The sequence below is a fragment of the Cercospora kikuchii genome (genome assembly GCF_019650295.1).
Source record: "Cercospora kikuchii DNA, contig_00006, whole genome shotgun sequence".
Classification (NCBI taxonomy): domain Eukaryota; kingdom Fungi; phylum Ascomycota; class Dothideomycetes; order Mycosphaerellales; family Mycosphaerellaceae; genus Cercospora; species Cercospora kikuchii.
In genome coordinates this window covers 2,834,132-2,859,925 of record NW_025408587.1, presented here as the reverse complement: position 1 = coordinate 2,859,925, position 25,794 = coordinate 2,834,132, and the positions used below count along the sequence as shown (strand labels likewise).

Sequence of the window (25,794 nt, the reverse complement as noted above, 5' to 3'; positions counted from 1 at the left end):
AGTGTGGAGCCCCGAGAAAACCAGAACTTCGACATGGAGAAAATTTCCGCTCCCCAGTTGCCTCAGTTGGCCGACAATACTGAGTCTCTTTCCAAGCAATATGAAGGACTAGCAGAAGCCCGCTACGTTGACGGCTCGCCTGAGGAGTCCAGTCTCTTCAGATACGTCTTTTTCGTTCTCTCGAAGAAAGGGCTTTCCAATCGCCGCTACGACTATTGGACAAATGACCGCAACATTGAGCGAATGTGTACGCGCTTTCTCTGCAACCGATCCCCCGAGATCGCATTTGCGCACAACTACCGATCTGCGAACGGAGTACCACCAACTTCGCTGATCGACTCTGTCATCAAGGTCGTGAAAGCGATCATCACTGCATACGTGGATGCCAACTGTCCAGAATTTGCTTACAAAGCGTACAATGTCGACACGGTTGAGGAATTCCTCGCAATCGTTGACGGAACTCCCATGAGCAGGGAGTTCCAAGCCTGGGGTCTGCCGTTTGACAGAGAAGAGCTTGCGCAATTCTATACCGATGTCAAGGACCGAAAGGAGCCTAAGTCGCCCTTCCAAGCACCATCCGCGGGCAACACTCTACTCAAGATTCCCTTGACCGGAGATCTATGCCTTCAGGAGCCAGAGTTCCCTCTCGATCACTTCACGGTCAAGGAACTGGAAGGAATCCTGGGCGAAAAGATACCGGACCTGGGCCAGGACGGAATTTACTGTGTCCGCTCCCACTCGGCTTACAAGCTTCTGTACAAGGGCAAGAAGGAGTTTCTCTACAAGGTCAAGGGCAAAAAGCCTCTCACGGAGGAGCAGAAGGATGCCGTCTTGAAGGAGCTTTGGCTCAATCAGGTGTCGCGTGCCTACGGTGTTTGAGACTCACGAGCCCGATGACGAACGTTTTCAGAACAGGGTCCTAGTTTTGCATGCTGGAGTAGGTAAGACGACGGGCCAGAGAATGATCTGTATGGCTTGAATAGCCAGTCAAGATGTTGGAGTAAGTAAAAGATCAATTGTTGTGCTCTTCAATTCTCACTATTTTTCAATGTATTCAATTCTCAACGTAATGATGGAAATTAGATAGCATAGAGATTCAGATTGCTTGGGCTCAATCTAGCACTTAATTGAACCAAAGACTTGAGGCGGATGTTCAAATCATGACTCGAGGACATCTGACTCGAAGATTTATTTCTCCTATACACGTGTCTTTCACATTTCGGTTTCGTTGTACTTCACCTGCGACAAAGCTATTCACTCTGTGCGAACCTCGCTTCGAATACATAATTACAACTCTGCTCAGTCTTGATTCCACACTCAGACACGTTCTTCCACTTAACATCAAACCCCAACATCGGCTTCCCCCTTGATAAATCGGAACTGCAGTGCTTGCTCAGAAGAATCCACAAGCTCCAAATTGCGGCCAACCATGGCGAGCCAAAACACTACCCACCCCACTCCGATTAGCTTCCTCGATCTCCCGCTAGAGATGAAAACCCAAGTGCTGTCAAATCTTCCAGCCAGGGAAGTGCAGGCTGCGCGCAGCATTTGTAGTGAGATCAGAGATGTCATCGATGCAACGGGCAGTCGAGTCTTGATCCACAATCCCATACGTGCTCGAGCTGAGGCGAAGATCAACGAGGAACTGCGAGCACTCATGTGGTATCCATGCCCGTTGAGCCTACGAGATTATGTCTTCTCCTTCCAGAAGAGACGTGGCATTTGGAAGCACCCTCTGAAAACCGGCTTCGCCATCAAAGTTGCCAGTATACAGTGGGCCAAATTGAAGATGGGTGAGACTGAGACGGCAGTCGACCAGCAAACATTTGACAAGATCGTCAATTCGCTGTTCTTGATTGCGTGCCTATTCGCTCATGCGCACGACGAAACCTACTACCCTGAGTTGAAAGCGCTCAGAGCTAACTCCAACACAGGCTTTGCTAGGCTAAGAGCACTACTGATGCCCAACGTCAGCAACATCGACGAATTCTATTCCAGCATCGACAACTTGCCTTTCGGCTTCACGCTGAAGGACCTCGCCAAGTTCGGCTTGCCGCTCGATCGAGAGGAGCTAGGGGCATCCTACACGGAAATCATTGAGAAGCGTGTCTTCGGTCCAACCACTGCGATCCCTTGCGCACCTTCCCCGCATCTTGCCATTCCTCCCTATGTGCTCACGAAGATGGTGTATTTTGACGAGCGCCTAGGCGATATCATCACAGGAAATCCATTGCCGTTCATTGAACCTGGAATTTGCGCGGTGACGCAAATCAAAGCGATTCTCAACGTCAACAGCATTCCCGAGCCCGGAAATGTCTTTGGGTTCTGTCTGAGAACGCGCAAGGCACACTCGTTGTTCGTTGCGGCATTGCATGGACGCGTGCTGGCAGAGTGGCAGAAAGTTGCCATCCTCGAAGAGTTGTACCTTTTCTGAGGAGTGGCAAGATTCTTCTCGGCCGTGTTCCGGTGTTACTAATGACAGGGCGTGTCTCTTCGCAGGACTGCTTGAGCTTTTGTGCTGGTATTCGCCGGAACTAGAATGATTGAATTGTGGATATGGCGTGGAGTTGGGAAGTGTGGATGTGTATGGAGGTGCTTGACCACCTACGCAAGTGCTCACATTGCTCTGATTGCTGCATGCCAATCTGAGATCAGCTGTTTGTTGTAGGCACTTCGAATCCGGTACCTCTTGTGGTCTCCGATTCTCGAACTCGATGGTTGTATGTAGCTAGTGCATAGACAGTCGTCGCCTTGCGTATGTGGTGCACAGACAGACCCGCGAAATCCAAATCTGGTTCCTTCAGATCATACTCGAATGTTGAAGTCTCTCCTGCTCCAATCTCTTTCTCAGACTTTAGCAACCTCCACGGACTCAGCTTGGATAAATCGTGGATTGAGCCTCGCGCAGTGGTGCATCGAGACAACGATGACGAATATCAGGACTACAAGTCACAACATCGGAGGTTGGTTTGTATGATCAAACGCTCCCCATCCAGATCCAATCATCGAGGAACAATTTCGGACAGCACCCATCCACGCAAACCGCTTGCAAAGTAACCCTCACGCAATCTGGCCCTCGATACCCATCGGGCCCGGTAACGCCATCCGAGGTCCAGAAGCGCAGGAATTCGTCTTCAGCAGGACAGTAGTAAAACGTATCCGCATGGCGGGTCCTATCACCAGATCGGACCACAGTGTGCGCACAGCTCATCTGTTTGGTTCGTACATTGAACGTGCACGAGACCTCATCATTCGGCAGACGTTCATGGTATCCTCGCATATCTTTGTCAAAAGAAAAAAACTGTCGGTCGAAAGGATCACCAGAGTATCCATCAGTTGCGCTGAAAGTGGCGTCGTAGTTCTCGTTGACCCATCGATCACCATTGGGGAAGCGCGATAGCATTGCTCCTGCAAAACCGACATCCTCGGCAATGCTCAGGTTCATCCTTGGATTTCCAGCTGTGAGATCAGTGGCTGGTTTCTGGTAGAGATAGCGTCCTACCACGTCGATGGCTCCATCTCCGGATGGCGATTGACTGGCAACTTTGATAGCCCATTTTGGAGCCCCGGAGCAGCTCGCTGACCTGTCCGGAAAGCCTCCGTCCTTGCCGTTGCCACACGAAGACACTGCGGTGAAGGAGGGACTGGGTATTACGCAAAATTGATTGCCATGCGTATAGAGACCATCCGCGACGTTCAGAAAGCTGCGAATACCTTCTTGGCAGAATTGAAGATCTTTTAGGCCAGGCTCGCGTGGATTGAAGCAGCTCAGTGTGCCAGCGTCAGTAATAGTACAAGCCATTTCGGTCATGAAGACTGCTCGGGCCCAATCAGGTTCGACGAAGTGGACCTTCCCCTCGTAGCCAACGCTGGCCAAGACTCGACCGTCGCTGGTGAGTAGTCGTGTGCCATCAAGAGTATACCTGGAAGCCTGGGTGCGCGCTATGACATATTCCGACTCGGCATATCTGTCAGTATCAGAGTCGGGAGAAGTAGACAAGTATCCACCAGCGGCCTCGATCAAAAATCCGGTACATTTTGGAGCAGGACCTGACGTCGTTGAAGCTGACGCAGAGGTTGTGGAAGATGCAGACGGAGGTCCACCACCACTATTGTTCACGCTACATGCGTCAACGCTGGTCAAGGCAATGCTTGTACAACTTTCTGGGAGCAAGCCATTCCCGATCCGCAGGTAGTTGTCGGTACCCTCACAGAGCTGGAAATCAAGGACGTCAGGCCCGTCATTATTTGTACAAGTGAGCTGGAGGGTATCGAGATCGAAAGAGCAAGGATATCGCGGATCCTTACAGGTGAGGATACCGTCATTCAAGAAGCAGGACCACGGGGGTCTGATCGCAGCTTGGAGCTCTATTAATCGGTGTCTGTGAATAACGCTGTCCTCGGGATAGACAAAGCCAAGTTTGGCCCAGGCAGTAGTGCTGTCGCGAAGAATTCTCCCGTCCAGTATGTACCTTGTGGCATCGGCAATGGATGTGACGGTTTGTATGTAGATCCCGTTACCTGAGATATAGAAGGGTGTACCATTCCTCATGCCCTGGAGATAGAAACTGCCCGCGCAAGTCGAAGGGAACGCCAACGATGTGGACCAGGGGGCAAAGAATTGGTCCACGGTGGTCGAGGTACTCGTGGTCATAGAAGAGGTCGTCGTCGAAGAGGAGGAAGAACTCGATGTGATCCTGCCAGTCGTGGTCGTGGACTGCTCCGTGCTAGCAGTAGTAGTGGGTGGTGTAGTGCTGCTTGTGCTTGTGGTGCTAGTCCTGCTCAGCGTACTCGTGCTCGTCGTGCTTGTTGTGCTCATCTCGCTGGTCGGCTCGCTGGTTATGCTTGTCCCGCTTGTCGTGCTTGTTCCGCTTCTGGTGCTGCTTGTACTGCTTGTTCCGAAGAGGAGCGTAGAAGTCGTCGAGCTTGTCGCCACGCGTGAAGTAGAGCTTGTTACAGTTGTTGATTGTGCGATGGTGGTCTGGCTCGTAGAAGACCGTGTTGTCGAACTAGAGCCTGACCCACTGGACGTCGATGTCGTCGGAGTAATAGCAGTCGTAACTGTCCTCGTCGAGGACGTCGTGCTCCTAGTAGTAGCCGCTGATCTGGTCGTCGTGGATGTTGAAATATTGGGAATTTGCGTATTTCCTCGCAGCTCCAGAGAGTTGAAGCCAGCAATCTGACCAATACCTAGCAGTCCAGTAGAGTCCACCACAAAACCGGTGAGATTGTCGCAGCTACAGCTGAGAACATTCGCTTCACTGAGGCTACAGACGCAAGGAACGTGTCTATTTGCAGGCACGGCGATCTGCTCCGGGGTGGAGAACAAGACAATTGAGCCCAGTTTGATTTGTCGTTTACGGCCTGATGGGTTGTTGCGTTGTATGTTCGCGATTCGGCCAGTCACATTGTCAATCAGTCGACCGCCAGAGGTAGTCGACAAAATAGATGCCGCGTTGTTCTGGCTAAATATGAGTTGGTCCTCTGACAATGCCCCATTTGCGCCATTGAGAGCGTTCCCGACTCCAAATGCTTGGAGAGTGAACGACTTTAGTGTTGGGTCAGCAGCCGACGAAGTCGTTGTGGTTGTCGTACTCCTAGAAGTACTTGACGTAGCTGTAGTTGTCGATGTTGTAGGTCTACCCGTGGTTGTTGTCGTTCGACGTGAAGTGGTTGTCGATGTAGCTGTACCTCTACTAGAGCTCGTTGTAGAAACTGGACCCCTTCTTGAAGTCGTCGTTGTGGTCTTGCTCGTCGTTCGCGTCGTCGTTTTCGTGGTGGTCGTTGGAGGGGACGGATTGCGACATGTCTTATCGTAGAACGCATAGGGCGACTTGGAGTCGCGTCGTACAAAGCTAGAACATGTCGCAGAATAGAGACGGCATTGATTCTCGCCGTACCCGTAGGCTTGACACCTGGACGATTTCCTGCAGTTGGCAAAGCATTGAGAGAAGCTGCACCGACTCTGGCTCAGAAACTTTCGAGTCCTGCCGTCAGTACCTCGTAGACCGCATGTGCTTGGAGCTCGTTCGGTAATTTCATTGATCGATGATGTAGTCGCAGGTGCCACCGCGACTGACAGGACAACAGCCAACAGAGTAATTAAACGCATTGCTGACGTTGAGGAAACACAAGAAGATTCGGCTAGGGGCGTAGCAGCACGAGGAGGTTATCTTGTCAAGTCCTCCATGTTCCGGCGAGGCACTCCACGTGGCTCTGTAGTGGGAAAGAAGTCGAGGAGCTGGGCAACATTGTAATACACTAGTGCACTGGAAGATGCATGGACACCACGAGGCTGTCGCCATGAGCGAATCAGTACAAGGACCGCGGACGAAATAGTGCATCAAGCGAAGCCATTCTTCTGTGGCTGGCTGAAGGCACCAATGTCTGCTGGCCGGAAATAGCGCCGAGATTCTTCTTTGGGTCCAGAACAGCTTGGCTCGTTTGGCGCCGCATCCACCCATACCTAACAGTGCACACTCAGGATTAGACATATATAACGAGAGGACTGTGCAGAAAGCCGACGCATAGTATGCTTACATAGTGACTTGTTTCCCAGACCCCGATTGCTTATGACGCTCGCAAGGCGATCAGTCGTGGTGACGGCCAACTGACTGCTCCAGACCCAGCGGTGGCTTAGCTGAAAGGGAGCGCCACACGCACCTAGTGCAAAGTGTAATGGCTTGCCTTTGACCAAGATTCATGCTGTACTGCGCCGTTGATGAGTTACGATTCGATGCTTTCTTGAACAAGACTATGCTATGAATTTTCCGGTCTTGAGATGGAGTTCAGCCATACCGGCGTGTCTTTTATGGAGCTTTGATACTTCCATAGATGCCTTCAGACACGCAGTCATTCGACTACAACCATTTTCATGAACGATGTCTCGTAAAATGCAGCGGCTTTCAAACTGATTCACTTACCGCGCATGGGCAGTAGTAGCCTGCGCCGAGGTGAATTTGAAGGAGGGCCTGCGTCTGCTTTCTGGCTCTTACTCTCCTGCATTTGAGCCATATGCCTGGGATTCCATTCGAGGTTGCCAAGAAAGGCGTTACAGCCATGCAGTCGTCTTCGAGGTGGTCAAGCATGCTTGGGGCAGCTGCTGAGGCCGGCTGCGACGACGACTAGCCTTCCCTTGCTGACGTATGCATTCTTCGAGTGCCCTACTTCTCCCTTGTCAGTTCGAGGATGGCCTTTGCCCGATTTGGAAGAGCCAGTAGAATATAGGCGTGTAGGGCAAAGACATTTGACCCATGTTGTGCATGCACAAAATCACGGAATCCGAGTCCGACCTTCCACAGTCGACATTCGCGCGAATTAGTTGCCCCCACCCGGGCATGGCAAAGACTGGGCACTATTGAGACATTTGGCAATGTTTCTAGGTGTAGTCTTGATGGATTGTGATGGAGATACAGTCGCAAACCGATGACTGTTTAGGGAGAAAGTCAAGTCCGCCGGAGCAGAAACTTCCTCGGCAAGCCGAATCATAGCCGACAACACTTCGCATGTCGAAATATAGCCCAACATGTCCGAGCACTGAAAAGTTGCGAGTATTCCTTCAGTATAGGCAGGAAGTAACAACAGTAAGAAGGACCTTGCTCGGGACGAGCTGTCGGCACGGTTATACCGGTCCTGACTAACGAATGCTTTACAGAGACTCAGCTGGGCAGGGACTCCCCAACTCCGTCTCACATACCCAGTAGCGCTTTTCATGTGATCTCTCCACCAATACAGTACATAATAACAGTACCACCAAACGCCGCACGTCGCACTGGAGCTCTGTATTTCCAGGCTTCATGACATCGAATCTGTTCTCCACCTTTTCACATTCCAAGAATTACCCTACATCGGCCCACTCAGGTCCATAAGAACTATTCTAACTATTGCCAAGACCGGTATAACCTTGTCGTGCAAAAGGATACTTTGGCGAAAGACGAAGATGCACATCATCATTATCGGCGCCGGGCTTGGCGGGCTCTCTGCCACCATAGCCTTCTCGGATGCATCAACCAATGGGTCCAACAAGCATAAAGTCACACTTCTCGAACGTCGCCCCAATCTTTCGCCCTCGGGCGGAGGCATGAATATTCGTCCTGGCGCTTCAAGAATCCTTCACTCTTGGGGTCTGAGATCTGACCTCGAGGGAATTGGAGACGTGACGAGAGGCTTTCTGATCCGAAGTGTGGACACTGGAGACATTGCGACGAAGAATGTTGGAGTTGACATGAGCGCCGAAACGGATTGGGGAGTTTTGCGAGAGAATTTGATGGCATTGTTTTGGAAGAAGGTAGAAGAGCGTATGAATTCTGGTGCAGACATTGAAGCAAGATTTGGGGTTGATGTAGACAAGGTTGAAGAGGATGAGAATTTGGGCACTGCTAGAGTGCACTTGGGAGGTGGCGAGGTATTGCAAGGCGATTTGATCTTGGCTGCGGATGGGATTCGGTCGAAGATCCGAGGGCAGATTTTGGAGGGTTGTGGTAAGAACATTGATCCGATAACAAGCGGCACCACACTTTATGGCGTCAAGGTTAAAGCAGAGAAAGTTTTGGAAAGAGAAGAGACAAAGCGGCTGGGAGTCTCTGACTTCGCGACTGTGTGGGCTGGCCAAGATCGATTTGTGGTGTCAAGACTGAATGCAAAGACAGGTATCTGCAGTGGGCTGTTCGGAATCAGGGAAGACAATGATATGAATGGATTGTGGGATGAGAATGGAGACATCAATTATGTGAGGGAATGCTTCAAAGGCAGCTGCGATGACCTGACGACCATGCTGGACATGGCAGAGGTGTGTGACCGATGGAAGCTAGGTAAGTGTTGGCCCAGCCGCAGCGAACACTGTATACTCACCCACCCGGTACAGCTGAATTGCCAGATCTGCCACGCTGGACGAGCAAAGGCGGACGCATTGCTCTGCTTGGAGACAGTGCACACACGATGGTACGCAATGTACGTCCTCCAGCAAAGAGGCAACTCTAACGCATCACAGGAGCCACACGCCGCACAAGGATACTCCATGATTGTGGAAGACATCGGAGTGCTGCAATACCTCATCTCCCGGAATGCCAACCCCAAGCAAGGTCTTCCAAAAATCCTCGAAACGTGGGAACGGCTCCGCAAACCTCGTGCAGAGCGCATCAAAGCATACGCGAAGCACAATGGCGCTTCTTTCCTGAGCTCGGTACCATTCCCTTCCATCCGACCAACTCGCAGTGCTCCTGCTTCCAAAGGAAAAGATGCTTTGCCAGCAAAGAGCCTGAAGGACGTGAAACCAGATATGAATGCGAAATTCGAGTCGGCGGCCTTCCTGAAGTGGGCACTCGACTATGATGCCGTGGCTGAGGTACGTTATGGTTACTCCCTCTGCGCCAAGCGTCTGAGTACTGATCGCATCCCATCCTCCCAGGCCAAGAAATATCTCGAAAGCAAGTCCGCTCGTCTCTAACCACTGTTCCGGCAACCATCGCAGAGAATGGCAATGCGACCACCATCAATCATATATATCCCCTCCCCGTGCGAACGCTCCTCCTCTCGATCAGCGGTATTCTCCTTGGCATACATCCCGTTCGATCGCATTCGCGTCCAACCCGCCCATTGTATACCACGAGCGATCGCACACCTACCAGACAAGCCTTTTCGCACCGCAAGCCACTTTCCCATTCTTTACCTTTTCTCTTGCCTTATACCAATGCGATCGTCCTTCCCATGTGGTTTTTGCCATGGTACCACAACTCTGGTCCTCAGATGGATCTACAGGCACAGATGCACGCCATGTGGTCGCGCATAGTCTTTTCTTTGTATATGCTTCGCAACGTGGAAGCCACTGGAAGGGAGATCTACAGAGTGAGGTGCAGATAGCGTAGTACGTGTTGACTTCACGTCGTGGATATGATGTTCGTGATTTTTGCATTTTCTATGCTTTCTGCCTGCTGAGATCGTGATGGCGACGAGCATCCCTGTCAGCACTACAGTATTTTGGGATTTTGGGCTCTACTGTGGATCCGACAAGAATAGTCTGCATGTCGTCGGATGATGATGGGCAGTGTGTCGAGTCAGCGGAGTTGAATGGGTGTCGCCATGTGTCAGTACAAACGGTCTGTCAGTGCGCAACCATGCCGACACGTGCGATTGTTGAGAGTTGGAAGTTTGTATGTCGAACAACTTCCTGAAATTGGTATAATGGATAATATGTACAAGGAGTATTTTTTCAAACGTTCCCCTTCGCTAATGTTTGATCATAACAAGCATCTTTCGCTCAACGAGATCGCTTAGAATCTTCTAGTTGGCGTAGCCAGCACCTGGATAGGCCTTGAAAAGTTGGCTCTTGAAGTTGGCAGCCTCGAGCTGTGGGCACGAGAGGCCAGCAACGGCGTTCGTGATGGCACCGGTGATTGGGCCGAGAGCACTTTGCACGATGGATAGAAGGCCGTCGAGCTGGTCAATACCGCCGGCCATAGCAGCGCCGAAAGCGAAGCATGCAAGGTTGTTGCCCTGGAAGAGAGTAGCGCCGTTGAAGACACCACCAGTCAGGTCAGAGACGTCAAGGCCAGTGAAGGAGTTGGTTGTGCCAGTGTTGCCACCGATGCGGAGAGTGTTTGGGTTGGTCTGAGCGCCGGCGAGCAAGTCAATGAAGACATCGGCGAGGCTGTAGGCATCAGCAGTGTTGCGGCGGTACCAGTTCAATGGGATGCGCTCTTGGCCGCGATTGTGGACATATGTGCCTGGGTTGTTGCCAGATGCACCCTCGCCAGTACCGCTGACTGCGAAGAAATCCTTGAGCATGGCCTCGTCGAGATATCCACCGGGATTCTCGGCGGTGTGGTTGGACATGAAGTTGACAACGACTGCGCAGCATATTAGCGTTAATCCTAGCAGAAAGCTCTTACGACTTCACTCACAGTTGTGTGCGGCCGGCGCGACGAGACCAGAGAAAGGTCCCCAGAAAGCATATGGGTTGTTCTGAATAGAGAAGGTGGTCACCTCATCAGCGTGTTGGGTGACCTTGTCCATCGTGAGACCATCGTTGCCGTTGTTGGTGCTCTGGATGAGCGAATTCCACGATCGCCATTGGAAGACACCAACGTCGCCATTATTCAAGTATGCATCGCCACGAACGATGGACGCATCGTTCTCGTATTTGGAGTGAGTGCCGACAATGCCCTTAGGATTGCTCAGAAGCAGTGGCAACGTCGACGGGAAGCCACCGCCAATGGACCAACGTGTAGATGGGATATCACCAGAGATGAGGATGGCAATGGCGGCCAGACCTGCTGCGAGCTCTGGGCTCATACCGTAGGCCTTACCAAGACCATCGATCGTCTGTTGGATGTTGGCGAGACCGTTTCGTGGCAAGACTACCATTCATTAGCCATCATCAAGGGAAGTGAAGAACGGTGATGTAGTACAGCCGTGATTCGCAGCAGCGTTCAAACCCGGGCATTGGCCGCGCAGGTCGCGAGCTCCTGGTGATCGGAATGGGTTTGGGCCACCATCCGTCACATCAACATACTGTTGCTGTGCATTGAAGGTTGGGTTTGGGTGACCGCCACCAGTGTTTTTACGACCAGCACCAATCTGTCGCTTGACGATGGCATCCATCTCCATGGCCACAGGCCAGGCGGCGGCAGAGCCAGCTAGAGCGGCAACAGCGAAAGCAGTCTTCATGATGATAATCTTTGAGAAAAGTTGTGAAGGTAAGGGAAGATGATCGATGCCAGAAACTGACTCTCGAGGATTGGCAAGGTCTTAATATACGCTCAAGGAAGTTCTTGTTCAAGACGTGAATTTCCTTCGCCGTTGCCTCCAAGTCCACGAATGCCGATCAAGCCATCAGAGGTAGCGACGGCGTCTGCGTTCGCCTGGGAACCTGACAGAGGCATCGACCAATCTCATGGAAGGCATTTGCGAAAAGATGCATAATGGCGCAGAGGGCTGTAGGCAGAGTTCGCCGCATCGTTTGACTTTGCCGTCGCGTTTTACCATAGTAGGAAGGTATCGTGCACATCGGCTCATGGCCATAACAACATTTTCCGGGGAACCATGTCGCCCTTGAACTAGTTCTCAGAAGATCTGCATTCGCTAGGTTGTATCGAGATGCGGAAAATGTCCTGTACGCGGGGTCGCAGCGGCCTATGCAAAGCATGACAAGCCTTCGGTAGATCAGCTGCACTACTTACGCACCGGCTTAAGCCACAACGACTCGTTGCTTTTTCAGTCCGGCAAAGACGGATTTGTCGAAGACGCCAGCATCTGCCGCCAGTCAGCTCGCGCAGGACTCGCTTACACCACTCCACATTTTGGTAATGTTAGAAATAAGCGTATCCTCAGACCAATCGCACGAACATGGCTTGAGCTCGCCTCTTCAACGTGACAATGTTTGTCTCCACGACTCCACGGACAGTACAGTAGTTGTGCGCAGCCGCGCTGGAGCCTCTGCCTGCATAAAGTGACACCCAATCTTCGAACCATCCGCTCTTGGACGGAGCCGAAGTCCGATGTCTGCGATCCGCCAAATATCTGTCCACGAAGACTGGCTTTGAGTTGCAACGAACGGATCCTCACAGTTCTCGCCACTGCCGCTTTCCGTGTCCAGCTCTCGAACAGCGGCAGCTCGAGGTGCGTTATCCGAGATCATGGGCTGGCTGAGCACTGCGCACAGCCTGCAAGCTGCGATGGTGGGAATATTTGGCATGCACTGTAGCCGCCACTCCAAGACCTGAAATGTTTGGTTCTCACCGCCAAGCTCCTGGCACAACTGCCTCCGACAAGGTGGCGTCTCGTGATGGCGAATCTCAAAAGTCGACTCTTCGGCATGTTCTCCATAGAGAACTGCGACGCGTCCTCTGCCCGGTTCACGTGTGGTCAGCAGCGCAATGTCGTGCTCCGGGATTTGCGGCATATGTGTGGGACAAGCTTGACCATGATGCTTGGCTCAGTGTGAAGGTACATGCACGGAGGGAAAGTCCAAGAGACATTACGGCCTTAGCAACGTGGTGCAACGGTGAATGTTGACCGAACGGCCGTGCTTCTTTCACCGAAGTAATCAACTTTCGCCCTACGAGTTGATTGCAACCGGCAGAGGTTGTACTGGCCCAAACACTGTTAGATGCGCAGCAAGCGTCCTATTCCCGGGCGAATCGATTATATCCAGGCTCTTCACAGGCGAGAGAAATGAGGTTTCGAATCTGCCAGAAAGATCAAGTTGAAATCCAATCTCGTGTTGCCACTCCACTATGATTCTGGGGCCATGTGATACCCAAAAGCTGGCGTCGCGCTTCCCCACATGCTCTCCAATCCCCTACCGCGCTTGCTGTCTACTGGCCCTGCCTTAGCATTAAGACCAGGTGGCGAAGGCCTCGAAATCGAACATGCAGGGTTTAGCTCCCATCGACATTGCTTCTTGTGATGGATTTCAGGGATACGACGTTTGCGAGGTTCACATAACATTTCTGTGTGAGCCCTTCCACTCACGAAAGTGGCGTTGAGCCTCACGGATGCGGCGCTAGATATCGCAACGCCATGGCGGTGTCTCGCGGCAGCTGGCTCCGTACCAATACGGGTCTCATGATAGTGTGATGGCTCTTGTGCTATTCGTGCAATTGGCACACGTATGTATGCAGGAATGTCCGCAAGCGAAAATCGAATGTCGGAGATGTTGCATGCTTTGCTCCACGATTTCGGGGCGTTCTATGGCTGTTCTTTTCTCCTGCTATGATCGAGTCGGCTTTGTCCGCTTTGAGGTTGCTTCACACAGAGGGCGCAGATCCCCTTGTGACAAACGCGGGGCGAGACTGAGAGTGCTGAACTACAGAGATAGAACAGCATGTGCGATTCCAGGCATATCTGCTGCTCCACTTCGAGACAAATGCGCATGTCCACCTCAGCTGGTGCTGGTAGGCGAGGAGTTCGTAAATTTATGATTAAGATAGCCATCTTGCCCAGACGTCTCTTGCGGAGTCGATGAGTATACTGTCTGGTGACTCTGCTTTTCGATGCTCACTTGTTTCAGTGAGTTTGGTATATCTTGCGGCCATGAAGGAGGCACATGAGATATGAGCGATGCTTGGAAACGCGCTTCCGCTCACATTCTCGCTGGGCACGTTGGAGCGGCGATATGTCAATGCTAGGCATGATTTGCTTTCAGTGATGAGTAATTCTTTACAGTATCCGCTCCGAGGGTCGAAGGAGGTGATTGGGGATAGTCAGCGGAGAGCGTCGATGCCGGGCGTTTGACAAGGCTCTATGCCACCAGGATCTTGAATCTTGTCGCTGGCATTCAATAGTAACATCCTGAGCGTATTAGCGGCGGTAGGCTCAGCCTTGATATCCGTGTTGGCCGTGATGAGCGTGGTGGCATTCAGAGGCTTGAGACTGTGAGAGGAAGGAAGTTCGGAACAGAAAGTGCCGATCACGTGACGGCGTCTGTTTACTTCTCAATTCACGTCGGCGCGTCGCCCCTCCAATGCCGTCAACTTATGCGCCAGTACGCCTAGATCTGTGGCTATTGCAGACCACAACAATAGCATGGCAGCCAGCGATCAGACGACGACGGCGCTGCTAACCGAACACTTCCGATATACACCGCTTACACTACTGGACGACATCATCAACACTGTCAACGAGCTGGTCTTCCGAGCCGTGACCGCGATCGAAAACGGGTTGGGGAACAGTTCAGCTGAGCAGCTTGGGTTCAGACTGGACCCGCAGACAGCAGCTACGTTACCAAACGACGAGGCGCGAGAAGAGGCGCTTGCAGAATTGAAGCAGAATGAGATTGACAATGGCGTCGTGAAGTTGGAAAGCCTGCTGAACGCGACAGTGGATAAGGATTTCGACAAGTTTGAGATTTACACACTGCGGAACATCCTGGCTGTAGGACACAAAGAGGATGATCTGGCGAACTGGGTCCGACTTGAGCATTACAAGGGTGTCGATGTGACCACCGCAGAAGATGTGCCCAGCCCAGAAGCTGTCGAGTTGCAGAGGAAGAAATTGCATGAGACCGCGAAGCTGAACATTATGCTGAAGAGCGAGGAAGCCAAGAACGCTGCTATCTTGCAACAGCTGAGCGGGCTCATTGGCGCCGATCTGAAGCAGGAAGGACAGTCGAGCGTTGCGCCGTTTGCATTCTTGAACGCGACAACCGGTGAGAGCAAGCACCTCAAGCAAGATACGCAGGCTGCTCTCAGTCAGATACCGGCGTTGCAGAAACTTCTGGCAGAGCTCAAGGAGGCGATGCAAACGATACAGACAGCCAGGAAGAGCAAGCACGACGATGAAGACAGTGCGGAGGGAAGGCGCAGACGATATCTCGAAAGCCAGAGTCGGAGAGCGCTTGAGCGGAAAGGCATCGATCTCGAGTCATCAGGCACAGCGTCCTTGGCTGCTGGCAGGAAGATGGGTCGCGATGAGTTGCAAGGCATCGAATCCGTCGTGCAAGCGCTCGGTGGTGCTGAAGCTACAAAGAAGGTCAATGATTGAGTTGCCTTCCGCAAGATCGACCTGCGAGCATGCGCATGCCCGCCAGCACGCGTGCATTCCAATACTGCCCTACTCTTGGTTCCAGCACATGAGTTGAAGGAGTATTCCAACATGTGCGCCACTCCCGCTTCTCGGTTCCGAACAGATGTTCTTCGCCACTCTCAAGGATATCATACCACATTCGCCGGCACAGTCTATAACAACAGGCGGACCAGTGTTAAAGGAGGCTGCACTGTGATTGTCACTTCCATTACGCCTGCAAAAAGTGAGTCAGGAATTCACAATGGGCAGCAGCGAAGAAATCACTCTTGTGGCTATTGTCAAGACGCAGCCTGGGAAAGGCGAACGGGTACGCGATTGTGTATTTCAAGGGCCAAGACATCGACGCTGACTGCTCCAAAGTTTGTCGAGCTCAGCACACAAGCTTACAACGCATTCGCACCAAAAGAGCCTGGATGTTTGCAATTTCAGATCATCCGTCAAGATGAAGACGCATCCGCGGATAGTGAACAGACTTGGGCAGTCATCGAGAGGTGTGCACAAGTCCTGCAGCTCAACGGTCATTGCGAACGTGGGCACTGATAGTCTGCACAGATATGCCAGCAGGGAGCATCTTGCACAACATCGATCGACCGATTCACACAGCCGTCTGTTTGGACAGTTCATGGCCGAAGAGCTTCTTTCGGGCAATCCGATCATGTTCGAAGGCAAGGCAGTTGACATGGGACACTTTGACAGGCCGTTTGATTCGGGCAAGAAGTGACTGAACGAGCTTGGCACAGATTTCTACGAATAGCACTATGTTGAGATAAGTATGGACGGCTTTTGTTGGCAGTCGTGGTCTACAGGCCGTCTGTCAATAGCCGAAGGCCATCTTTCGATTACGTACCATCACATCGTATCATGTTCACATGTACAATGCTTGCCGTTCAAACATCATGTGCTCTTAGCCAGACTCTTCCAGACTCCAGTAAAATCTCTGTGAAATCGTGGAGTGAAGTGCAGTGACGCTTTCTTGTTCCACCGTTGTCTTTCTTCGTCATTCCTGCCTCGGCCCGATTTTGTCCCCCACAGGCAAACATCACTCTTCCGACTCTTTTCGCGCGACTTGCAAACAAACAACCACCGCCGCCACCAACAATATACACTAGACACACGGAACAAATACAGACAAGATGCTGGAGGTCATCTATGTCGTGAGACATGGGGTAAGTCCATCCCGAGCGCGCTACAGTCAGCACGTTTTGAGAGGTCGCGACAACACGCCAAGTGGAGCAGGCATGTGATCTGAGCAGCAACTACCGCGTTTGGAAGTTCTGTGAAGATGTGCTACATGGCTTGTCTTGGGCGATGAAGCTGTGCATTGGGGACCGAGCTGCTGTCTTTCCTCTTCCAAATGGCTGCCAGAACCACAACTGACACCTTCACCTCAGTACCGCTCCAACTGGACCGTCGACCCATCAACGGGCCACTACAACAGCACTGTACCCTCCCCAACAGGCATAGTGGCCGATCCAGCCCTCGCCTCATACGGCGTGCAACAAGCCCGCGAACTCGGAACACACCTCACAAAACTCAACCCACCCGTAGACCTAATCTACTCCTCCCCGTTCTACCGCTGCATCCAAACTCTGAAGCCCTTCACGGACTCCCTCGCCTCATCAGGAAAACCCGCCAAAGTTCACGTCGATCGCGGCGTTGGTGAATTCTACGGCCAAGCACGTTTTGATCACCCGAGTCCGGCGACGATCGAAGTACTCAACGACCATTTCAATAATCTCGTCGAAGCTGAGACGAGCATCATCCCTTCCAAGAATGGCGAATCGATTCCTCAGCTCCATGATCGAGTAGCTTACGCTCTCAATGCCATCATTTCTCGCGCGGACAACGACCCTTCGGAACCCAAGACTCTGCTGATCTGCACGCATGCAGCTGCCATGATTGCCATCGGACGAGCGCTCACTGGTCGTATGCCTGAGGACGAATGCGAGGATGATTTCAATTGTTTTACGTGTTCGTTTAGCAAATTTGTGAGGAAGCCGCAGAGCAGGTTCACGGGTGGTGGAGTGACAGGCATGGGCCTTCCGAACGCATGGAATCCCGAGAAAGCAGATGAGGTGCCTGATGTGGGGTGGAGAGGAAGAGGTGTTGCTGGAGGATGGGATTGCGAAGTCAATGGCGACTGTTCATTCTTGACTGGTGGCGAAGAGCGAGGATGGTGAGTGATGACCCTTTTCTTTTCCTCTCGTGCCCTTTATGTTCCACATTCTTGCCTGCCACGGGTTCTCTCCAGGACGACCACAACTAGTCCCGCTCTCTATCCCTTCCGTCCCGGCCCAGGCGCTCTACCTCCACCTTATTCGTTCAAAAGGCCCATCTCTGATCAACTCCATCTTTCTACCAAACAGGAACTTCGAAATGGAAAAACAACAATACAACATGGAACATGGCCTTGCTCCCGATGCTCTCGGTCCACCGCTCACAGCCGAACAACAAGTCGCAGCACCAGGTGTCGAAGAAGACAAGGAAGCAGGCAAAACGCAGTAGTGCTGCATTTTCTTCTTCGTCTTCCTCATTGCTTCTCTGATCGGCCAAGTCGTCGCCTACCACTTGATCTCGCCCGATGCTGGAGATGCGATTCAGAGTACGGCTTGTACTGGGGACTTCTGTTTTCGCGGGACTGGTTCTGGGATTGGGAAAGGAGAGTTGAGGCTTTGATTGTCGTCGCGGAGACATCGCATTGCGCTCACAACTTGATCTTGCGAACAGCAGCGAATCGGGACATTTTGCTTACGGGGCTTTGCGAAACAGGCATTTCACTGGCGACGAAAGTTTTCTCAATGACGATACAGGGAACGATCAGGTCGGATTGGGAAGTACGATTGCCGCAACGGGTAGTGATATGATAGATTATGGGTCGGAGTCTTTGCATTGGAGCGATAAAGTCAGAAGGAAGTCTGGGTCAAGGCTTTGATGATAGAGACAGACAGAATTTTGCATGCATGAGAACAGAGTTCAGAGGAATTAGAGAGAAGCATTGTGGCAAGCCTGGCAAATGGCTGAAGATTTGAAGCCTTTTCGATTGATTCGTTCTCGCTTTCGTGCATGCTTTTCTTTTCGCATGCTGCGTGCGTACGGCAGAGAGCATCGCAGCAGTTGTGTAGAAACTGCCTAGCAAGTGATCTGACTTGCGTTCCGCTCTTGTCCCATCCTGTCAAATGACTTTGTCCATCGTGCGCCATTGGATTCATCCGAAAACATCAACTCCGTTTCACCTTAGCCATTTCCCTGCTCGTCCGGAAAGTGCCACTCTATGCGGCGGTGATGGCCTTGCGCTGGCGCTGAGCACGCTGGCGGGAGTTGAGGTGGAGGCTCTTGCGCTCGACGGTCTCTGGGGACTTTTGCACGACCTCCTCGCCCTCGGTGAGGATGAGCTCGATGTGGCATGGGTTGCTCATGTATGGGTTGATCTGTGTGATATTCGTCAGCATGTGAAGGGTGAGAGATCGTTCAAGCGCAAACTTACACGACCGTGAGCACGGTATGTGCGACGGCGCTGCTTAGGAGCCTGGTTGACCTGAATGTGCTTGACAATCAGGTTGGAGGTGTCCAGACCCTTGGTGTCGGCGTTGGCCTCTGCGTTCTTCAAGAGAGAAGAGAGGAACTCAGCCGACTTGACTGGCCAGCGGGCCTTGCTGACGCCGAACTGCTTGCCTGAAATTGTCTCTCAGTATGATGTCCCAATTTTCTCGCACAGCACCATCTTTCGATGTAATTGCGTGTGTGTGTATGTATTCCACCTATGCATCCTCGCACATGGCAGCCACATCACCATGAGATGGGCCTACGTACCTTGAGCTGTACGGCCAGTGCTCCCGGCATATCTCCTCATTGGCACCGCCTCGGCCTTGTTCTGCACATTCTCGAGGTATGTGAGGGCGCGCTGCAACTTCCAGCCGTTGATGGCCTGTGCCGTCTCGCGGGTGTTCTTGAATGACACACGGAGGTAAGAGCCGCGGGCGCGGGCGCTCTTCGCGGACTCGATTTCGGTGGCGGCGTATCGGACCTGGCGCATTCGATGTCAGCGGGGCGCAGAGGGATGGCGATGCAGTATGCGCAGGAGTTGTACCATTTTCTCGGTGTTCGTTGGGCGACGAGGTGGTGTGTAGATTCAAGGTCTCGCGAAGTTCAGCGGCCTCTGGAGAAAGTGCGCAGAATTACAGGTCTTGGCTTTTGCGGGACTAGCCTAAATTGGTACTAGCGCTACTTGCCAAAATCTCGAGCTCCATGAGAAAAGTCTCTTGCGGAGAGCTTGCTGCACACGACCCATTGCTTCCTCCCAACACATAATCTCCAATATGGCTTTCACTCCAGGAGGACGAGGCGGTCGCGGTGGTGCTCCACGCGGTGGTGGACGCGGCGGCTTTGGCGACCGAGGTGGCCGTGGTGGCTCAAGAGGTATTTTTCATGCGCCTGCGATGGCGAGACGAAATTGCTAACATCTGCCAGGCGGGTTCGGTGGTGACCGCGGTGGACGAGGCGGTGGTCGCGGTGGCGGCGACCGAGGAAGAGGTGGAGGCAGAGGCCGCGGTGCTCCTCGTGGGCGCGGAGGTGCTCGTGGTGGTGGAAAGCCTGGCGCAAAGGTACAGAGCACAACTACAGCAAGAGGATGGCAATAGAGACTGACACGAAATGCGCAGGGTGGCCAGAAGGTCATCATCGAGCCACACAGACACGCCGGTGTCTTCGTCGCTCGCGGCAAGGAAGACTTGCTCGTCACGAAGAACTTGACTCCCGGGGAGGCCGTCTACGGCGAGAAGCGCATTTCCATCGACACTCCTTCGACTACGACCGGCGATGCGTCCAACGGCGATGCTATCACCACCAAGACCGAGTACCGTGTATGGAACCCCTTCCGATCGAAGTTGGCTGCTGGTATTCTCGGAGGTCTGGAGGACATCCACATGAGGCCGGGCAGCAAGGTCCTCTACCTTGGTGCTGCTTCTGGTACCTCCGTCTCCCACGTTGCTGACATTGTCGGCCCCACTGGTACCGTCTTCGCTGTCGAGTTCTCTCACCGTTCAGGTCGTGATCTCATCAACATGGCGACACACCGCACGAACGTCATCCCTATCGTCGAGGACGCCCGTCACCCACTGAAGTACCGCATGCTCGTCAGCATGGTCGACTGCATCTTCGCCGATGTTGCCCAACCCGACCAAGCACGTATTGTTGGCCTTAATGCTCACCAGTTCTTGAAGGTGGGCGGTGGTGTGCTCATCTCGATCAAGGCAAGCTGTATCGACTCGACCGCATCACCAGAGGCCGTCTTCGCAAGAGAAGTTGTCAAGCTCAGGGAAGAGCGCATCAAGCCAAAGGAACAGCTCACCCTGGAGCCTTTCGAGCGAGACCACGCCATGGTCGTCGGTGTGTACCAACGGTCCGGATAGAGCGAAAGCTTTCCGGCTTTGTCAAGATGAATGACGATGTTACAAAGAAATTCGGTTCAGTATGGCGTTTTGCGGCGCACAGAAGGCGCATCGATATGCCGAGAAGGCAAGGCTTGGTGCTGGCGATTTGATTTGACTTACTACTGGTGTGTTAGAATCCATAACACTGTAAAGCACCTTTCACTCCGACCTCCTCTTTTCGAGGACAAACGTCTCACACCGGCGAGTTCGATGCTCGGAAGGAAAGTATACGCACGGATGTCAAATTGCAATGCAGCCCTATCTTCATGGCTATCGTTGTGCCGCTTTCAAGAAGTGCAAGAATGACGAAGAAAACTGCCTCGCTAACCCAGATTTCCGACTCGCACTTTGGCGACGTTGGAGGGCGCAGGGCCAACATACACTGGCTGGATCATGGTTGACTCGGTCTGCAAAGGCAACTTCAGAACAGGTAAGCTCATTTTTTACTCCAGTCTCTACCCCAATCTACATGATGAACAACATTAGCTCTAGATCCGGAACCACAAAATGTGGTGTTGATGGATTATGATTAGTCTTACTGACCCCAACCTACACACTATCTACTCTTTACATTTATCGAGATAATGGACCTCGCTGACTCTGTCCAGGTTTCGCTATCTGCATGCGTCCCACGGCCTTCCGTGCCTTGCGTACATCCTTCAGTATATATCTTACAATCAAGTCATCTCAGAAATCTCCTTTAAATAAAGAATCGCCATCATCATCATCAAACTCCTCTTCCACTTCGTTGATGTCGTCGAATAAGCTATCGAATCCATCACTCTGCCTCTTCCTCGCAGGCGATCGTTTCGGTGACCGCAAAACTTGAGGCGAAGAATGAACACTTTGGCGATGCCGTTGGGAAGATGATCGGCGCCGCGAAGGGGGAATCTGCTGAATCGATCGAAGAGTGTCACGGCGCTCGGCTGGAGGTCGAGACGAAGTAATTGGCCGGCCTCCCGGCAGGGCGAGGTTGGAGACAGGTCGATACGGACTTCTTAGTGGTTGCGACTGACTTTCTCGAGATAGCGGCCTTGAGGAGCGGCGAGCAGGAATTGCGTAAGTAGGTGCTGGTTCGAATTGACCGGAATTGTCCTGAGCGAAGGATAGCCGTGACGCTCGACGAGCAGGAGCTGCGTAAGTGGATGCTGACGCGAATTGATTATCGTCGTCCTGAGCAAACAGTGCTCTTGAGGCTCGACGAGTGGGAGCTGTATAAGTAGATTCTGACGCGAATTGACTCGGGCCGTCCTGATGGAATGATGCTCGTGAGGCTCGGCGAGTAGGAGGTGCATAAGCAGGCGCTGATTCGAATTGACTAGGGCCATCCTGAACGAACAGTGTACTACAGCGAAGAATCATGTCAGTATTCACGATTAATACTGCTGGATGAGAAAGGGTGGCATGGAAAGTTGTGTGAAAATTGCAGGGAAATGTTTGGTACGTACTCTTGTTCATATCCTCCACCGAAATCATCGAAAGCGAGACCGGCTGCCCTAGATTCAAGGCGTCCGGATAGCAGTCTAGAGTTGAAAAATTGTCAGCTCAAGATCATTCATATTCTACAAAAAATCAAACCAAAAAAAAGGTCAAGAAGCAATGCGAGATCCAAAGCAATCCAGGGATATTGGTACATCGCCGCCGTTATTAATCATCAACGAGGAGGCAAGCATTGCAGAACTTACAACTCAATATCCGCATCATCGTCATTCTCAGCATAGTTGATCGTTCTCTTAGCGCCTCTTGTCAGCCTCTGAGAAACGTTCGCTGCTTGAGATGGATGTCCCATGAGGGGAGCACCTGGCATGGCGTTCCATGACGCTATTGCTTCCTCCCTCTGTTGGTTCAACATTGTCATGGGAGCGAAACCGATCGGAGGCGCGTAAGTAACAGGCTCATCGTAAAGAGGCTGCTTTTGTGCTTTGCGAGATTTCGAACGTTTCTTTGGAGGTTTTGCAACGACGATTTCGTCGTCTGTGGACTCCTCATCGTCTTGAACACCCGCTGCAGCGCGAGCATTTCGAGCAGCCAAGTTTGTCTGGTAAGCACCACAAACACAGCTTGGTGATCCAAAGTCTCGTTTCAAGTCGTCTTGCGGTTGATACTTATACCCAGGATACTGAGCCGCATGCTGTGCAGCTGCCAGCCTTGCTTCTTGATAGTAAGGCTGCTGGAGTTCCGTTGGGAGCGAATGCCAGACACGACCCACCTTCTTGACGTCCAATTTCTTGCCGCCTGAGATGATGATTCGTTCCTCGGGGGTCATGTAGCTCATGACCTCATCTGAGTAAATACCACGGGATCGGAATATGATGTAGCCATTTGGAGGTCGAGGAATGTGGTCTCGTGTGCAGGTACATGCCCGGATAATCGACGTTCTGTGGAATGCTGGTCGTCTCTTGTTCTTGGTTACTCTGGATCGAGATGGGGTTGCTGCGGTTGGGCGAGATCTCTTTTTCTTTGGTGTTTGAGCAACGTAGGGACCAGCAAGTGCGGAGGGATCGAAGTCTGGCATTGCGTATTGGCCATTGGCGTTCAAGTTCGCGTTAGGGAAGGCAGCAGGAAACGCTGTACCATTCTGCTGCTGGTAAGTCTGCTGCAGGTAAGGCTGTTGCTGGTAAGGCTGTTGCTGGTAAGGCTGCGGCTGGTAAGTCTGCTGTTGAAGTACAGGCTGTGGTGCTGGAGTTCGCTGAGCTTGCCACTGTGGATCTGTCAGTACCTGCGCGTGCGGTGGAACCTCTGGCATGTCGAAGGTGTATCTTACACTCTCTGGTGGAGGCACTGGAACATAGTTGAATATGGTTCCATCGGCATCTTTTGCCGCAAGGTATGTCGGAAAGTCCACCTTCATGAACCACCCAATGTCTTCTCTATAGCTGAAAGTTGTGCTGGAGGGAATTGTTGGTAGAGATGGAGCAGCGGGTTGGTCCTGCTGTGGTGCGGGAGTAGGGATAGGACGCGGTGCTGGAGTAGGGGTTCGAGGCGGTGCGGGACTAGAGGTAGGAAGCATACCGGTCAGTAATGACGGATCAATGGGAGCATTGTCCGATTGTTCATACTGCTGGTCACCGTGGTAGTCGTTTGACCCATCGAAATCCATGTTGTTGAAGTCGAAGAACTTGTTGACATCCCAATCGCCGTTGTGACCATAGTTCTGGCCCGACATGCTGGCGGTAATTTGTTGGGATTTGTGTTGATAGTCCTCTGGAGCTCGAGATCTTTGACCTTCGAGCAGTTGCTGGTTCGTGTGAGTTCTGTGAGATAAGCGTACCAGACGCTGTATTCGTTGAACTGCAGTGAGTGATCCGAACTGCTAAGAGAACTATGAAGAGAGAAGAACGATACTACATGGCCGCATCCGGCTGTTATAGACATTGCGTCTTTGTTGTTTGATGTCGAAGTGTCGTCCATTGTGGTGACATACTGGATGTTCGATGGAGTAGTATCAGACAAAGGATCGAGACTTGGTCTTTGAGGATACAAAGAGAATACACAATGTGATTCTTCTCTCTCGTTGCAAAGGCAATACGAATCTTGTGTTCGTAGAGGTGGGACAATGGCCTTGTTCAAGGCCAAGTCATCGGTATCTGTCGACTCGGCCATCGAAGCCCTCAGGCAGAGGGCAGGTGGCGATGTCTGGAGGCTGTTGTCTCAGATTAGTGACTTCGTGCACATTAAATTGTGCGGCATGAACACAAGAAGTCATTCGAATGCCAGATGGTCCAAATAAAGTGTTGGAATTGTGGAGAACTCCAGAAGTAGCGATGGTTCATGGAAGGCGAGAATGTCTTTCCACGTGGCAGATGCAGGACAAAGAAAGAACAACTGACGTGAAGTCGCTCGTTCTTGCTTGGTACATCGATGGCGAATGTGGAAAGCCCACCTTCGCAACACATTCAATTCATTAGATACAATCGATTCTGACAGCTAGAATGTCCTAGCATCATGCATTAGCGCGCTACCACCATTCTACCTTCCCAGAATCTCCCTCCAACCCACCATCCCCATTTCATTCCTTTCCCCTCCCCTCTATTCCTCCTTCACCCCTCCTTCAACCCCCCCTCCTCCTTCATCTTCCTCACCTGCTCCACCATATGCCCCACAATATCCCCCGCTAACTGAAAATACTCCCCTTGCCGATCCCAATGCTCCTGACTCCTCTCTTTCACTTCCGGACAATGCCACTCATACATCTGCGTTAAATACAATTCTTTCTCTTTTCCCGAGGCGAGAATACTCGTGATGAAAGAACCATTTTTCGGGAATTCGAATTCGATCTAGCACCATACATCAACATCAACAAACTTCATTCCTCTGGAAATCCTCTTCAAGAGAGTGATAGGGATATTTTGACATACCATAACAGGCCTCTTCAACAATGCCTTTTCCTCAATTTCCCCCGTAGAACCTTCACCTTTAATCATCCTCGTCAGCGCCACGAGATTTCCATCTCGGTCTCGTTTTTCATCGACGATTCTGCAAGCGCTGATTTGGTTGACGTGGGGGACGGGGTCGCGACAGATGGTTTCGAGGGCTGTCCAGCATTCGGAGCGTGTGAGAGCTTTTTCTGCTGAGGTGTCTGGAGGGTTGATTGGTGCGGTGGCGGAAGCGTAGATTACGACCATGGTTGCTGTTGGAGAGGGGAGGTGTGATGGGCCGAGAAGATAGATTGTATCTTTGCGAGAGGAGTTTAAAGAAGGAGGAGATCGGGATGTATGATTTTGTTAGGCGATCTGCTAGTCAGTTGTCACACGACAATCTATCCTGCAAGTCATCAGTCGCTTACTCTGCAGTGACGTCGTTGGAAGATTTGGGTATGGTATGTGTTGCGGCTGTAGCGGTT

At 52.0% G+C, this 25,794-nt stretch overlaps 12 protein-coding genes across 14 annotated transcripts; 7 read left to right on the top strand and 5 right to left on the bottom strand.

The window, feature by feature from the left end:
• Positions 1 to 33: 33 nt before the first annotated feature.
• CKM354_001004000 (uncharacterized protein) lies at positions 34 to 879 on the top strand (the record flags this gene model as incomplete). The annotated part of the gene is made up of 1 exon (XM_044805489.1): positions 34 to 879. The coding sequence occupies one exon, from the start codon at positions 34 to 36 to the stop codon at positions 877 to 879; it is 846 nt and encodes a 281-aa protein (XP_044661424.1).
• Positions 880 to 1,429: 550 nt separating this feature from the next.
• CKM354_001003900 (uncharacterized protein) lies at positions 1,430 to 2,434 on the top strand (the record flags this gene model as incomplete). The annotated part of the gene is made up of 1 exon (XM_044805488.1): positions 1,430 to 2,434. The coding sequence occupies one exon, from the start codon at positions 1,430 to 1,432 to the stop codon at positions 2,432 to 2,434; it is 1,005 nt and encodes a 334-aa protein (XP_044661423.1).
• A 543-nt stretch (positions 2,435 to 2,977) lies between these two features.
• On the bottom strand, positions 2,978 to 4,819 carry CKM354_001003800 (uncharacterized protein; the record flags this gene model as incomplete). Its single annotated transcript, XM_044805487.1, has 1 exon — positions 2,978 to 4,819. The coding sequence occupies one exon, from the start codon at positions 4,817 to 4,819 to the stop codon at positions 2,978 to 2,980; it is 1,842 nt and encodes a 613-aa protein (XP_044661422.1).
• A 3,120-nt stretch (positions 4,820 to 7,939) lies between these two features.
• Positions 7,940 to 9,445, top strand: CKM354_001003700 (uncharacterized protein; the record flags this gene model as incomplete). The annotated part of the gene is made up of 4 exons (XM_044805486.1): positions 7,940 to 8,810; positions 8,864 to 8,940; positions 8,990 to 9,343; positions 9,407 to 9,445. The coding sequence occupies 4 exons, from the start codon at positions 7,940 to 7,942 to the stop codon at positions 9,443 to 9,445; spliced, it is 1,341 nt and encodes a 446-aa protein (XP_044661421.1).
• Positions 9,446 to 10,278: 833 nt separating this feature from the next.
• On the bottom strand, positions 10,279 to 11,664 carry CKM354_001003600 (uncharacterized protein; the record flags this gene model as incomplete). Its single annotated transcript, XM_044805485.1, has 3 exons — positions 10,279 to 10,844; positions 10,899 to 11,354; positions 11,406 to 11,664. 3 exons carry the CDS (start codon positions 11,662 to 11,664, stop codon positions 10,279 to 10,281), a joined length of 1,281 nt encoding a protein of 426 aa, XP_044661420.1.
• Positions 11,665 to 14,523: 2,859 nt separating this feature from the next.
• CKM354_001003500 (uncharacterized protein) lies at positions 14,524 to 15,480 on the top strand (the record flags this gene model as incomplete). Its single annotated transcript, XM_044805484.1, has 1 exon — positions 14,524 to 15,480. One exon carries the CDS (start codon positions 14,524 to 14,526, stop codon positions 15,478 to 15,480), a length of 957 nt encoding a protein of 318 aa, XP_044661419.1.
• A 283-nt stretch (positions 15,481 to 15,763) lies between these two features.
• On the top strand, positions 15,764 to 16,243 carry CKM354_001003400 (uncharacterized protein; the record flags this gene model as incomplete). The annotated part of the gene is made up of 3 exons (XM_044805483.1): positions 15,764 to 15,829; positions 15,883 to 16,013; positions 16,075 to 16,243. The coding sequence occupies 3 exons, from the start codon at positions 15,764 to 15,766 to the stop codon at positions 16,241 to 16,243; spliced, it is 366 nt and encodes a 121-aa protein (XP_044661418.1).
• Positions 16,244 to 16,655: 412 nt separating this feature from the next.
• On the top strand, positions 16,656 to 18,454 carry CKM354_001003300 (uncharacterized protein; the record flags this gene model as incomplete). 3 transcript variants are annotated; one of them, XM_044805480.1, is made up of 3 exons in its annotated part: positions 16,656 to 16,688; positions 16,914 to 17,698; positions 18,292 to 18,454. In XM_044805480.1, 3 exons carry the CDS (start codon positions 16,656 to 16,658, stop codon positions 18,452 to 18,454), a joined length of 981 nt encoding a protein of 326 aa, XP_044661415.1. The 3 variants fall into 3 exon arrangements, with proteins under 3 accessions (XP_044661415.1, XP_044661416.1, XP_044661417.1); XM_044805481.1 differs by lacking the exon at positions 18,292 to 18,454 and adding an exon at positions 17,889 to 18,027; XM_044805482.1 differs by lacking the exon at positions 18,292 to 18,454 and having other exon boundaries at positions 16,914 to 17,702.
• A 337-nt stretch (positions 18,455 to 18,791) lies between these two features.
• Positions 18,792 to 19,612, bottom strand: CKM354_001003200 (uncharacterized protein; the record flags this gene model as incomplete). The annotated part of the gene is made up of 4 exons (XM_044805479.1): positions 18,792 to 18,950; positions 19,007 to 19,194; positions 19,333 to 19,546; positions 19,610 to 19,612. 4 exons carry the CDS (start codon positions 19,610 to 19,612, stop codon positions 18,792 to 18,794), a joined length of 564 nt encoding a protein of 187 aa, XP_044661414.1.
• A 226-nt stretch (positions 19,613 to 19,838) lies between these two features.
• Positions 19,839 to 20,930, top strand: CKM354_001003100 (rRNA methyltransferase NOP1; the record flags this gene model as incomplete). Its single annotated transcript, XM_044805478.1, has 3 exons — positions 19,839 to 19,938; positions 19,990 to 20,123; positions 20,181 to 20,930. 3 exons carry the CDS (start codon positions 19,839 to 19,841, stop codon positions 20,928 to 20,930), a joined length of 984 nt encoding a protein of 327 aa, XP_044661413.1.
• A 708-nt stretch (positions 20,931 to 21,638) lies between these two features.
• CKM354_001003000 (uncharacterized protein) lies at positions 21,639 to 24,117 on the bottom strand (the record flags this gene model as incomplete). The annotated part of the gene is made up of 4 exons (XM_044805477.1): positions 21,639 to 22,296; positions 22,400 to 22,474; positions 22,637 to 23,652; positions 23,716 to 24,117. The coding sequence occupies 4 exons, from the start codon at positions 24,115 to 24,117 to the stop codon at positions 21,639 to 21,641; spliced, it is 2,151 nt and encodes a 716-aa protein (XP_044661412.1).
• An 874-nt stretch (positions 24,118 to 24,991) lies between these two features.
• Positions 24,992 to 25,576, bottom strand: CKM354_001002900 (uncharacterized protein; the record flags this gene model as incomplete). Its single annotated transcript, XM_044805476.1, has 2 exons — positions 24,992 to 25,228; positions 25,310 to 25,576. The coding sequence occupies 2 exons, from the start codon at positions 25,574 to 25,576 to the stop codon at positions 24,992 to 24,994; spliced, it is 504 nt and encodes a 167-aa protein (XP_044661411.1).
• Between the last annotated feature and the right edge of the window lie 218 nt (positions 25,577 to 25,794).